Source organism: Macrobrachium nipponense, chromosome 48 (assembly GCF_015104395.2).
Source record: "Macrobrachium nipponense isolate FS-2020 chromosome 48, ASM1510439v2, whole genome shotgun sequence".
Classification (NCBI taxonomy): domain Eukaryota; kingdom Metazoa; phylum Arthropoda; class Malacostraca; order Decapoda; family Palaemonidae; genus Macrobrachium; species Macrobrachium nipponense.
This window is the reverse complement of record NC_087223.1, coordinates 22674427-22688992: the sequence shown is the minus strand read 5'-3', so window position 1 is coordinate 22688992 and position 14566 is coordinate 22674427. Positions and strand designations below refer to the sequence as shown.

Below are 14566 nucleotides of genomic sequence, written 5' to 3'. Positions count from 1 at the left end.
TTAATTGCTATTACTCTTTTGATACATTTTGTTACACAGGTTTCATTGATGATATGCAATCATTGTACCTATATATATGTAAATTACTTTATGTTATTAACATAATTAGTTTTAAGGGTTAATTTAAGCATAGTTTTAATTTTAATTTACTGTGTATATGTATCTTTTTAGCAATTATATTCATTCATTTATATTTTATCTTTTATTTGAGACCTATTTTATTTTATTTTTATTACTTGTTCACCTTATATACAATCTTGTGCTGTTTCTCTGGTACGGTTTACGATTTCGCGCAAGCGACACGAGCTGAGCCCAGAAAAAGGATTTTGACGTAAGGAAAAATCTATTTCTGGGCGATTGGCTCGTGTCGCCAGCGAAATCCCACCCTACCATCCCTTCGCTCAAGATTGTCTGCTAACTTCAGGATGGCCACCAGAGGCGCAGCAGTCGGCAGCATGGGATGGAGTAGTAGTAGTACGAGCTGCTCTCTCTGTGGGACGGCTCCCCTCTTGGAGGGTTTTGTAGTGGGAGATTTCTATTGGCATTTGGCTCGTGGTAGTGGTCTCACTCGCCTAGTGTTCATACCGACACCCTCCTAGAGGGTGAGCGAGTCAGTTATCTGACCTTTTTCTTTATTTATTTATTCTCTGGTATGTGTTAGTACATTTACCCTAGAAATAATAGATTAAAGGATATTTCGCTGGCGACACGAGCCAATCGCCCAGAAATAGATTTTTCCTTACGTCAAAATCCTTTATTTGATCTCCCCCAGAGGTTCCATAGTCTGTTGCATACCTCCTGATGCAACGTCCATTCTGTAGGCAGTACTTGGTCTCTCCTGCTCAGAAGGTCGGCTCTTACATTTTTGTCCCCTTGAATGAATCTCGTCCGGAGAGTGATTCTTCTCTCTTCTGCCCAAAGCAGTAGTTCTCTTGCTTTCTTGTAAAGGAGAACCGAGTGCGTCCCTCCTTGGCTTAACTTGAATTGTAAAGCTAGGGCTGTTGTTTGGTTTGTCCCCGAAATTGATCTGCAGGACTGAAACCTGAGATCTGAGCCTCGAAGTGTATGAGAGACAGGTGAATCGCTGCTAATTCTTTCATATTGATGTGCCAGGACACCTGTTCTCCCCTCCAGGTGCCTGACACTTCTCTCGTCCCTAGAGTGGCTCCCCACCCCGCATCTGAGGCGTCGGAATACAACACTAGCCGAGGGTTCGGAACGTGAAGGGATACTCCTTCGTTGATCCTGCACGGATTCATCCACCAACGCAGGTCCTCCTTTATTTCCTTCGTGATCTGGAAGGAATCGGACAGATTTTGAGATTTCTGATCCCAACGTTCTCTTAGATAGAACTGTAACGGCCTTAGGTGAAGCCTTCCTAGAGAAATGAACTGTTCCAACGAGGAAAGGGTCCCCAGAAGACTCATCCATTCCCTCGCGGAACATTGTTCTTTCTCTAGGAAGGTTGCTACTTTTTCCAAGCAGCGGTTCTGTCTTTCCTGTGATGGAAACACATGAAAACCCCGAGAATCCATCCGAATCCCCAGATAAACAATGTTCTGCTGGGGAATCATCTGGGATTTCTCGAGGTTTACCAACAGTCCCAAGGACTGTGTTAACTCCAGTGTCAGTTTTAAGTCCTCCAGACATCTGACTCGCGACTGTGCTCGTATCAGCCAGTCGTCTAGATACAAGGATATTCGAATCCCTTCGAGATGAAGCCAGTGAGCCACATTTTTCATTAGTCCCATGAATACTTGGGGGGCTGTTGATAGTCGAAGCATAGGGCCCGAAATTGAAATACTCTTCCTTGAGCCATAAATCTGAGGTATTTCCTGGAAGACGGGTGTATTGGCACGTGGAAATAAGCATCCTGCAGGTCCAGGGATACCATCCAGTCCCCTGGACGCAGGGCTGCTAACACCGAGGCTGTCGTCTCCATTGTGAAACTTCCTCTTTGCTACGAACACGTTCAGGGCGCTCACGTCCAGAACTGGCCTCCAACCTCCTGAGCTTTTCGGAACCAAGAAAACAGGCGATTGTAAAACCCCTGGGAAGAGAGATCTTTTACTTCCTCTATGGCTTCCTTGTAAAGCATCTGCTCCACGAGATGTAGAAGGGCTTGTTTCTTGACAGAATCCTTGTAGTTTGCTGTTAACTCCCTTGGAGTTGTAGTTAAGGGAGGTTTTTCCCTGAAGGGGATTAAATATCCTTTCTTTAGGATGGATAGGGACCAGGCATCGGCACCTTTCTGTGCCCAAGGTTCGTAAAAGTCTAGAAGCCTGGCACCCACTTTTGTCTGGAGGACCACAGTCTCACTGGGTCTTGACGAACGGCCTTCGAGAAGACCTTCCTCTCTTCTCCGGCCGTCTACTTCTAAGAGAAGATCTTGGTGCAGACCTTCCCCGAAAGGGCTGCTGGAAGGGAACTTTCTCCTTTTTTGCAACCTGAACAGCAGGTTTTAGGCCTCTTAGCTGACTGGGCCAGCAGTCCTGTGTGGCCTTTTCTGAAAGAGTCTTTGAAATGTCCCTCACTATGTCCTGAGGAAAAAGGTGACTAGAGAGGGGCGCGTATAAAAAGGGAGGATCTCTGCAGAGGAGAAACAGATTTTGTTAAGAAGGAGCTAAACACTGCCTCTTCTTCAATATACAGGATCCAAAAAGGGATGCCACTTCATTGGAGCCATCCATAACCGCCTTGTCTAGGCAGGTTAATAAACTGCCAACTCTTCCATGGTAACGAAGTCTGGTTCTTGAGACTTCTTGGCTAAAGCTCCCAAAGCCCAGTCCATAAAGTTAAAGACTTCGAGAGTCTTGAAGAGGCCCTTGATGAGATGATCCACCTCACACATTCCCCAAGAGGCTTTTGCAGAGTGTAGAGAGCGTCTTCTAGACGCATCTACAAGAGCGGAAAAATCCGCATCAGAGGACGAAGGGAGACCCAGGCCCATTGGCTCCTTGGTGTCATACCACACATACCTTGGTTTCCCTGTCAGCTTAGAGGGAGGACAAGAAAATACTGTCTTCCCCGCTTCCTTCTTAGATCTGAGCCAGCTCTCGAGACTCTTCAGAGACTTTCTCATAGAAAGAGTAGGGGTCATCCTAACGAAGGAGGAGGCCTTCGACATTTTCGTACTGGATAACAACGATCCCGGAGAAGGGGGATCCGACTGGCGTAGCGAGTCTCCAAACACCTGCAGCAAAAGAGAAGCAAGTCTCTTATAGTCCGAAACTCCTGCATCTTTGGATATCTCTTCATCCGAAACTTCTTCCAAAAGCGATGCAGGAGAAGAGGGCTTTTCCTTTACAGGAGACCGATCCGTCGAAAGAAGCCTTTTTCTTTCGTCCTTAATCCTATCCTCCTTCCTGCACGAGTCCTGGAGTTTCCCTATACTCGGGCTTCTGCTCTGCTCCTTGCGTCTGCTAGGAGAGGCGCTTGCGTCCTGAATCAGGCGCCTGTGAGGCGAAGAGCGCCTGCTAGGCGAAAGGAGAACATCCTGTTCCTGGCGCCAAGAAGGAGAAGCGCTTGCGTCCTGGTGAGCGCGCCTGGGCCAAGAAGGCGAGGCGCTTGCGTCCTGGTGAGGCTGCCTGGTCCAAGAAGGAGAGGCATTTGCGTCCTGATGAGGACGCCTGGAAGGCGAAATGCGCCTGCGAGGAGAAAGGAGAACCCTTTGTTCCCGTCGTCCATGAGGGGAGACGTTTGCGTCCTGGTGACTGTGTCTAGCAGGCGAATAACTCCCTTTTCCCCTTGGCAGTTCCCATCCGGAAGGAGAGTGAGGCCTAGAATCTCTCCTATCCCTCCTGGGAGGTGAAGAAAACTTGTCTAAGTTTCGGCGCCTATTCGGCGAAACTCTTGCGTCCTTAGAAGGATATTTAGAAGATCCTACAGGACTCCTGATTCCTGGGTACTTCCCAGAGGGAGAGGGTTGTTCCTTTGGAAAATGTCTAGAGGACGAACGAACGCTCCTTCCTTCTTGCGGAGCTCTGAATAGAGAGGGGCTCTCTTCTCTCCCGGAGCTCTTAGTCGCACGAATTCTCTCACGAGAAATCTGCGAATCAGGCTCCTGATGCTTGCCATGAGAGGCAAAATCGTCTCTAGCAAAACTCCTGGGAGAACTCTTGCTCGTAGGGAGTTTCCGATTCCTGTCATATGCGACTGAAGAAGGTCTCGCTGGGGGACGAAAACCTTTCAGGCGAGGAGCGTCTGCTAAAGCCAGGACGCTTAGTCTCTGAGGCTCTCCTAACAGAACTCTTGATGGGAAGAGAAATGTCTTTCTCCTAGAAGAGCCTTCAGAAAGAACTCCCACTAAGGCAGACAACTGCTGTTGGAGTCCTACCAAGACTTCCTTCGTCTTGTGTGATAAGTCTTCCGGAGAAGAGTCAGGAGATCTCATAGCTCTCTTTTACGAGCAGGCGAATACTCCGGAAAAGGCTCAGGACTGGAACGCAACGCTTCGCTTGCTGGCGTCTTCCATGATCTCTTAAGAGGACGCGACTTAGCGGAAGAACTCCATCCTCTTCTGGGAGACGAAGAGTCTGAGTCCGAAAAGCACTTCCTGAGGACGCTTTTGCAGTAGCTGTCCTTGGCAGCCTGGGAAGTGGCTACAGGATCTGCCGACGGGACGCCTGACCGTTGGGAATACTCTACATCCCCCTTGCGGCTTTCGACATTCCTCCTCCCTTGGGTCATGGGAGTCTGAAAGAGGTCTAGGCCCCCCTAGAGCAATGCGGAGTGGTCAGACGCCCCCTCCCCTTCACTGGGACACTGCACAAATCACTGCACACACCACTGCGCTTACCTGTCTCCTTCATTGCTTGCAGTTGCGATTTCAAGCTGATTATTGAGGCTCTCATTGCAGCCATTTCCGTAGACGCATCTACAGGTTCGCTGCTGGGGGAAGGGGCTGAAACCAAACTATGAGCAGGTGAATTACTAGAAAAGTTAGGAGCTACTTCCTGTTCATTAGAGCAGGATCTACTTGAGCTTCTGATGGAAGCCCTCCTAACTCTATCTTTCTCAAGTTTCCTTACATAAGAAGCCAAGGTCTTCCATTCCACTTCCGTTAAGCTCTCACATTCCAGACAGGTGTTAGTCGCAGAACAATCATTCCCCCTACATTTTTTACAGACTGTGTGAGGATCCACCGATGCTTTCGGTAGCCTCACCTTACATTCCTCTTTTCGCACACACCCTAAATACAGGTGCCACGTCAGACATTTTAAACAAGAGAAATCCAAATCAAAATCCAAAAAAAACGGTCCACGATAAGCGTATGCCAAAACCAAAGATCAAAGTACATCACCAAAAGTCAGATAGATAATCTCGGCCAACGAGAAAAGAATTCCAATGCAGGAGGTACCAACAACGATGTTGTTGCTACCGGCGACAGAAAACGGGAATGGTTCCTATTCCCGCCACCCAGCGGCGGGAGTGGGCTGGTCACCTGACCTACCTGTCGCGTGTGCCGCGAGTTTTGAATTCTGTCGGGACGTCAGAGACTATAGCTAAGTATATATCTGCCGGGGGGAAGTTGCATGTACAAAAACATTCATTGTCTTATTACACTCAGCCCTAAGTCCATGAGCACTGGATTCAATGACAGAATTAACCAGATCATTCCAGTCTTCAGAAAAAAAAAAAAAAAAATAAGACGTAAACAGCTGTTCAAAAGTTCTACACACACTTTCATTTATCATACAATTACTACACCTCTTACAAACCAAGATTGCCCTTCAACTTACCCATTCCCCAGTCAATGCCATCACTTGACAGACCACTATCTTGCTCATTGACATCACCTTCTTGAAGCCTTCGATCCCTGTCCTCTTCCTCGATCTCTCCCGTTTCTAAGGCATTCAGCTTCTTTGCACGTTTTGCCGCTTCTGCTTTCAGTTCTGTAACTGTCATCTCAGATTCAGGTTCCTGGTCTTCAATGGGCCCCTAGAGGACACAAAGTTAATATGAGTACAGTACATAGATACAGCAATGCAATATAAGGCACTGAAAATCAATGCTTTGGAAGAATTAAGGACTATGAACTCTATTGACGCTTTAGGCTGCATGGCAATATTAAATCGCTACGAGTCTTACTCTGGTCTAGCAATTGTACGCCAACGGAGTTATTTTCATATTTATGTAAAATCTATTAATCATCATATGCCCACATTCATGTTTCCAAGTTCACCAGTCTTGTCTGGCAGAAATAGAAGGTAGCCTCTCCATGCCTCTCCATGCATAAAACACCTAGACCCTCAGGTATACTACTTCAGTCACTCACATTAATTTAACCACTTTGTCCTCCAAAACCCCTAAGTCAGAACAAATCGAATATCAATGGCTATCCAGAATAATTAAATAGGGAAATATGCTCAAGAGAAATATCCCCTCACTCACCTGTAAAATAAGCATGCGCGAACTCCCCCCAAATTTGACAATGTGGCCGACACGAAGTCGGTAGTACGTGTGCGGCTTCATCTGGTGCTTGTTGTGGAAAGAACCGTGGGTGCTTCCCAAGTCATAAGCATAAAAGCCCTCCTCCTCATTGCCATCTGGTGAAGGTTCTCCACGGTACTGGATCACACAGTGGAATCTAAAGGAATAGCACAAACATTTATTCCTCTTTCATTTTCAAAGCCTAGACAGTCGACGTTGTAATTACTTACATGCATTTACTTTTCTTATTAATTTATAACTGCCTACAATTCTTTAGGATTATTGTCAGTGACTCCATTACCGAGTGGCACAAAGAACCTCGGTGAAATTCTGCCACTCATACCTTTCTTGAGCAATGTTTAGAAGCAATTCATGTTGCATATACATATTCTAAACTGAATGACAGTTACATACACTGGGTAGGATAGGTTACCGATTGTTTTACATGTAATTGCTGTTCACTATAAGCTGTGTGAATTGACTCTGAGGTGCCATACGGCTCCAGGGTGCTGCACTGTGTAGGATATATGCCAATCTTGATAACTTCATCAGATGTTGTTACTTATCAGGAGAAGCAAACCCAACTATCTCTTAAGTTGAGTGCCCTAGTACAGGAGTTTCAACTAAAAGCACTGTAAGCAGTGCCCTCATAAAGGGGTTTTTACTCATGGTGCACTGCAAGTAGGGGTGCTTACTGGATTTCAGGACAGTTAACATGTAGTAAGGAAAAATGAACAGGTGCACTTATGAGTACAATGTGTGAAACCTTAGTGACCAAAACATGTACAAGACTGCTAAATCTTGCGAACATAGGATGTCAACTCCTTAAAGCCTAATTCTAAGTTAAACTATCAAACCTACCATGGCCAAAAAAGTCTAATAGCACATAATGTACCCGGAAAGAGTTGCCAAACAACAAGATCCATAAAAATACCTGGAGAGGGAAGGATGTTCCATGACAATATCACACTGAGAAAGACGACCAACCACAATGAAAGGTTTGTCCAGAGGGATGGTCCCCACTATCATTCCGTTCTTAAGGATTTCAAAAGAATAGCCATTTTTTGGCAGCCCACTCCAAGCAGGTTCCTGGAAAGAAAATGATTTAGATATATCATGGAATGAAGAATAGTAAGTTCCTGTAAGCTTATGAAGAGTAAATGTATATGTACTGTATATTATCTAGAATTTTTTTTTATAATCATGCTATAAAAAGAACACCAGATGCATTACATGCTTTTCCATTAAATGTTATGCCATTATATCAATTAAATTGTTTCAAGCAGGCCAAGAAATTGATGAAATGATTCTGACATAAAATGACTTGGCTCAATCATGACTCTTACACAGCCTACTCACACATTCCAGACACTTCCTCTTAAAAGGGGCAGGAACAGGAACAGCGGAACGGTACAATTCACATAAATGATCAATTTCCCCAAACCACATCTTCCCCTTACCTTATATGGGAGAGGCACCGACTTCTCTAGAATCAGCTGAGCAGGAGACTTGCCACTGATGCTCGAATTCTTGGACTCTTCCGTAGCACACGAGCTCTCGAGAGGGGCTTCGCTTTGCTGATCACTTGAGACGGGGGCTGCGACGGCACTTTTCTTAGTTGATGCAGGTGTCTTATTACTTGGAGTTGTGGTTCCAGTGGCAATCTTCTTGGTGAATATGGGTCTCTTGAATGCAATGTCCTCGGGGACTTTAAAGATATTATCAGCTTTACTTGTCGAGATGTCGCCATCCTTTCCGTCCTGCAAATCCTCAATACCTTGCTCCAAATCCTCAGGTGCTTTTGAATCTTCTACATCTGATGGACTCTCCGGAGCTTCCATTGCACCACGGAAGTGACTTAAGACTTTGTATCACTACCTAAAAAGGAAAACAAGTAAAATAACCTTAGAAAAAATGAAATGAGGAAACTATACATGTATACTACGAAAGTCCCTACAACCTAAAGCAGATTCTAAGGTTTTCTAATGCGCAAATTTCAAGTTGGTGCTATAATTGGTCTGAGAATAGGACAGGATTACATTATATTATATCTCTCATTTTCCACATGAGTTCTTATATTCTCCATAAAATTATAGGGTAGCTGTTTTGTAAACTAATATCTTCCACATGCATTTTGTGACAAATTCAATACGTACACTGAACTGCTGCCCTAAAGCTAATTGTGTACTAGATGGCGGACTCTTTACACTAGTTTAGTTTTTGCAACTGCAGTTTTACAAATTCTACCAAATTCTTAAAGCTGGAAATGATTTCATGTACTGTACTATTACAAGTGACTCATCCTGATGGTCTGTATTTGTCCTAAACACACTTCTCAAAAGGAAAATATCTCAAATGTCTCATTTTATCTAAGGATTATAGTATCTAGCATGGGCAAGATGAGGATACTCGCTACGATAACCAAGATTCATCCATGACTGGTAATCCCCAGTCCAAAGATTCCTAACTAAACCATTTTTTCTTCTGCTTTCACTGACATGTTTCTGATTTTCAGGTAAAAATTTACTTCCAGGAACTGTATACAGGCAGCCCCCCAGTTAACGGCAAGGGTTCCATTCCTGGGGGTCCGACGCCAAGCAAAATTCACCTCTAAACGAAATTCAAAAGTATACGGGTGTCACAATCCCCCTTATGGTGCCCTAGACTTGTTGACTATGCCTTAGACAGTGTCATATTTTGCCCTAATATGTAATAACTCTTTAATGAGAACGTGGAATTTCATTTGCCTAATCATTTACAATGGTAAGCCTGGTAGTCTACAAATTTTTAATGTCAGATTCAATGAGGTTGTTGGTGAGAGAGAGAGAGAGAGAGAGAGAGAGAGAGAGAGAGAGAGAGAGAGAGAGAGAGAGAGAGAGAGAGAGAGTGTCCTTTTTCAGACTGCTAATGTTTCATCCATCTCTTTATTTATCATATTTTCTAGTTAAATCAGCTAAAAATGCAAAGGAGAATGATAAAAGTATCGTTAGTACTGTTATAATTGTTGCTTAAACGCTGCACCCATAACCAACTGTACGATAACAGTTGTTTTGCAACAACAACCACCGAATCTGATATCAAAATTTTTTAAAGTAAATTGTATTTTTCCTAACTATACAAACCTAAAGTCCTTTACATAAGGAATTACTATTCAGCGCCAGCTGGACCAGTCGTAAGATTTATTAACAAGGTAGTTCGGCAGTAACTGCTTGTCTGATGGTCGGGAGTCCTGCCCAACTGGAGGTAAACATATCACTTTGCTTTAGGCCCAGGAACAGAGTGAGGGGTGGCATGAGGTGGGACTACTATATGTAAAGGACCTCAGGTTTGTATAGTTAGGAAAAATGATATTGTTATGATACAATAAAGTTTCATACATACTTACCTGGCAGATATATACATAGCTATCGACTCCGTCGTCCCCGACAGAAATTCGAATTTCGCGGCACACGCTACAGGTAGGTCAGGTGATCTACCGGCCTGCCGCTGGGTGGCAGGACTAGGAACCATTCCCGTTTTCTAATCAGATTCTCTCTTCCACCTGTCTCCTGCGGGGAGGCTGGGTGGGTCTTCAATCGTATATATCTGCCAGGTAAGTATGTATGAAACTTTATTGTATCATAACAATATCATTTTCATACATTCAACTTACCTGTCAGATATATACATAGCTGATTGACACCCTTTGGTGGAGGGCAAGAGACAGCTAACTACTGACTAGACAGGTAAACAACATATGTTGTAGGTATTTATAGACCTTGGTTCCTCTGTGTTTCCAGACGAAGGGTCGACTTCCTAGCTATTGCATAGGAGTCTGCTTCGTCTCAAGAGCCTTAGCAAGATAGTGATCTGTGGCCAAGAGTTCTTGTGGGTCTACCGATGGGGTCTTATCCACTTACTCGGTCGAGCCTAATTGGCATTTGTCAATGGGTGCTAATCCGCTTATATGACAATATGCCTATGCCTATTGGCATAACTAAGGAGCGCAACACCGATCCCGATCACCTGTTCCTAACATGAGGGTTCGCGCTAGAATTGAAAACGAGTTATCCCCCAAACTCCTTTCAAACCTCAATAAAATTCACTAAGTTAAAATAAATTCAACTCATTAATAAAGGATCAGTGTCGGCTCCTTATCCCAGCAACGTATCCGCTGACACGTATAAACCAAGAGAGAAGGATCTCTCGTAGGTTAACTTGACGTCCTTCGTGTAATGAGCAGTCAACAAATCGTTGCATCTCTCATATGTTAAAGCTAATATGTCTTCCTGACATATTGTTACGAAAAGAACAAGAATTTGCAAAAGCTAGCACTTCATGAAACTTTTTATTGTTCTCAGCTGGTTTGAAGTATCATCAAGTCACTTATGAAGTGCTTTAGAGATCACCATTGTTTCAAAGAAGACTAGGACTTTCTTTGAACTGGATCTCATCTGGATGAAGCCTAGAGCCTGGCTGGCGCTTTGCGCCTGGTTGGCGCCTCGCCCTGGCTGGCGCCTTGCGCCTGCCTGGCTCCTTGCGCCTGGCTGGCGCATCCTGTTTGCCTGGCGCCTCACGCCTGGCTGGTGCCTCGCACCTTGCCAGAGCCTTGCGCCTGTTTGGAGCCTCGTGGCTGACTTCTCCCCACTTGCTGGAGCTTCGAGCTTGTTAAGAGTCTCGAGGAAAACTGGCGATGTCCACATCGGGCACTTTTTCCCGATTTGTTCGCCTCCAGGTTGGAGGCCCGCTCCTTCTCCTCATCAGACAATGACAGTGTTCATATTGACTGTCTTTCTCTGGCGTCATCACGCCTGTTTTGGCATTGGCGCCTGACTGGCGCTACATTGTCCGAAAGTCCTGAAGATCCACCATATTTTATCAGGAGACTGGAGAAGGGTGGAAGAAATTCTTTCACTTTGAGCTTTTGGCCTTTCTGGCAAGGGGAGGTGATTTTAGTCAGCTACATCCAGTAGACGATAGGAAATCTAAAAGTCTGAGAGACAAGTCTTCCTCCGAGGAGGATCCTTATTGAATACTTCCGTTGCTAACGAGTTTCTCCTCCTACCATGTTTGATGAGTTTCTTGTTGCAGAAGCTTCCCTATCCTTGCCCGAAGGAAGGGAAGGAGCCTGGAAGTTTGAAGAGATTCTGAGCTGAAATTGGTAGGACTCCTGATTTCTAGCTCTTTAATGTATCTCTCTGAACCTTTTGGGAAGTAGTTTGAGCCCTCGTCGCGTTCCCAAGACTCTGTAAGTATACGTTTAAACCTTGTCTTCTTCCGTAGATGACAACGTCAATACATTACCTGGACAACGAAACCTCTATCTGAAAGCGTTGATCCAGGAATAAAAGGCTTTAGTTCTTTGCCAAACATACTATGCTGGCCAGAACCCATTGCCGAGTCTTCATAGAATTTGATTCCGGATTCTAAAGCCCAAAATTTCACTTGTCCTTTAGATCGTTTAGGAGCCAGCCAGAAACATTTGATGAGGAGCAGTTCCATCTTGTCGGAACACGGAATCTGAGGCCCAAATTAGGATCCCATTCTAAGTATAAGATCTCCTACTCTTATCGTATAGAGGTATTGTATAAGATCCCGAAGATCTTAATTCTCTACTATCTCTAATATTCTTTGTCGAGACAGAATAATCTTTTTTACTGTGTTCATTGATAGCATAAATACCAAGGTGATTCTTCCCCCTGAAAGGGAAGAAAACCATTATGTGGTTCACAGAGGTATCGGAAGAGGACAGTTTCCCCTTTCCATCTAGCACGATCTGCAGCATATTTGAAGGAATTATCAAGCTTCCCTTGAAAAATCCTCTCATTCATATTTACTTCTGGTCAGTCTGCACGCAGACAGACTCAGAGTGGATAGGTTTTCAGGTCCAATATTTATAATAGATTCCGATAAAAATCTCTCACTCTCTTAGAAAAACCTTCTGACACATGCTGAGAGAAGAACGCGACCTCTGTGGATCCAACCTTTTATTGCCAAAATGATGCATTCATCTTCTTCCTTTGACGCCCATTTATCTTAAATATCTGTTAAGAATACATATACTAGGGAGAAAAAAGACTAAAGTTTATTCGCCTAATTAAAGATGGCGTATCTTGCTACCTCTCTTGTTTCGAGGGAAAAGGAAGCAATCTATAAGAAGCTCGTTCGTCTTCTACCTTGCGAAGAGATCTGTGAATACTTTCCGCAGGTTCTGACAACTCTTTCCAATAAATGTTAAACATACGTTAACAGTTATTATCGTCGATCAAGAAGGTTCTCACGGACGTGCAAAATCCCGCATCGAACCTGGTAAGGATCGTACGTTCCGTGTCTGTTTCCAAATAGGTTAAATCATGCTCTGCCGAATTAAAATCCTTTATAATACCGTCACATGTGGTAAACAGCATTCATCTAGGAAACTCTTGTAAGGATAGTAGGGAATTCTGTAATTAACCACGGTGTGTGCATAAGGCTTAACCGTAAAAACCGTTATCTTAAGGTGAATTTTCTACTACATTCTTTCCTCGCTGAGGCAGAGAGAGAGTCCTTAGCAAAACGAATACGATGTTTATTCATGTTTGCCTAAAAATACCCCTCAATTCGTGGTTAAGTCCCTGATTGTAGGGGAATATACGGTGAACCATTCGATCCCTTAGGAGAGAGATGTAACCAACTGCTCACGACCGAGAACCGATGTACTGAATTGGCTTACAATTACAGCCGTCTCGTTCACTGCCTGGCTGCATTCATTCTGAGTTGCCAGTTACTCCCTTCAATGAAGGGATATAATAAAATTATTCTCGAGCCTAATAGCTCTCAATAATGTAAATTTAAGCCAAACAACCTTTGTTAAATACCGAAGCTGAGTAGGTATTGTCGTAACAAACCTTTTAAGCGAAGTCCTTACTAGGAAAATCCTGTAAGGATATAGATAATTCCGTAGCGAACCAGAAAGGCAACTATGGTATGCGTATATGACTTGTCATTCAGTAGTCGTATACACTAAGTCTTCTACGACATTCTTTCCTCTCCGACATGCAGGGAAAGAATGGAAATCTTACTCTCTTTGTTCTTTTCGTCAATAAACCCGAATGAGTATTAGTCGAAAGAGATCGCAAATGACAACCGAGGATCGAAGAGAATCTCTCCAGCTTTTATTATCTTGGAGATAAGTCTGTATTTTACGCCTTTCTTATCTGGAAGAGCCTCTAATCAATGAATGAGAGCTCCGGACGAATCTTGTTCAACTTCCAAACGATTGCCCCTCTTTCTGTAAATGGTTGGTTGCATTATTTTTTAGAAGGAGGATGATTTTAATATCCTCCTTCCAATACTGAAAACTAATTCTCACAATTCTGCTCTATCTTCCATTCCTCAAGTTGGGAGAAGATTGAGCAACCGGAGGAGAGCGCTTCCTTTCGAAAGGTGAAGGGCTTTTAGCAGCACCGACTCTAACCTGACAAGGGCTACGGCAGCCTGTGCTACATCTTGAGTCCCTGCCAGGAAAAAGCCGAACTTGCTCTTGCCTTTATTGCATTAAGACTATCCTGACAAGGGCGACGGCCGCCTGTGCGACAAATCCGTCCCTATCAGGAGAAGCCTCGAATGTCTTTCACCTTTCGCTGGAGGACTCTGGCGGTTGTTCAGGCTCTTCTTGTAGGAGAAAGTGCCTGGCGATAAGCAGGAGTATCTTGCCTAGAAATACTCCTGGCGCCGGGAGGAGTATCGCGATCGGAATACTCCTCGTGCTCGGAATACTCCTGGCGCCTGGGAGGAGTATCGCGATCGGAATACTCCTCGTGCTCGGAATACTCCTGGCGCCTGGCAGAAGTATCGCTTTCCTAGGAGGAGTATCGTGATCGGAATACTCCTGGCGCCTGGTAGGAGTATCACGTCCTAATACTCCTGTCGCCTGGGAGGATCGTGCTGGCGGAATACTCCTGGTGCCTGGCAGGAGTATCGCTTTCCGAATACTCCTGGCCGGAGAGGAGTATCGTGAGGAACACTCCTGGCCACCTGGCAGGAGTATCGTGTCCGAATACTGCTTTGGCGCCTAGAAGGAGTATCGTGATCAGGAATACTCCTGGATCCTAGCAGACGTTATCGCGCTCTTGAAAGTTTTTATTGTGTGGAAGGTCCACGCACCTGGAAAGTT

The 14566-nt window shown here is 44.6% G+C and overlaps 1 protein-coding gene across 2 annotated transcripts in view; it reads right to left on the bottom strand.

The window, feature by feature from the left end:
- LOC135205124 (kanadaptin-like) overlaps positions 1 to 14566 on the bottom strand; it is a 135402-nt gene that overhangs the window by 29622 nt on the left and 91214 nt on the right. For both annotated transcript variants that reach the window (XR_010312489.1, XM_064235478.1), the window contains exons 2-5: positions 7893 to 8310; positions 7367 to 7521; positions 6394 to 6589; positions 5742 to 5940 (exon numbers count right to left, since the gene is read on the bottom strand). Coding sequence is in view for 1 of the 2 variants with exons in the window: in XM_064235478.1 (XP_064091548.1) it covers positions 5742 to 5940; positions 6394 to 6589; positions 7367 to 7521; positions 7893 to 8273 (931 nt within the window). In the remaining variant the exon portion in view is untranslated. The remainder of the gene's footprint in view (positions 1 to 5741; positions 5941 to 6393; positions 6590 to 7366; positions 7522 to 7892; positions 8311 to 14566) is intronic.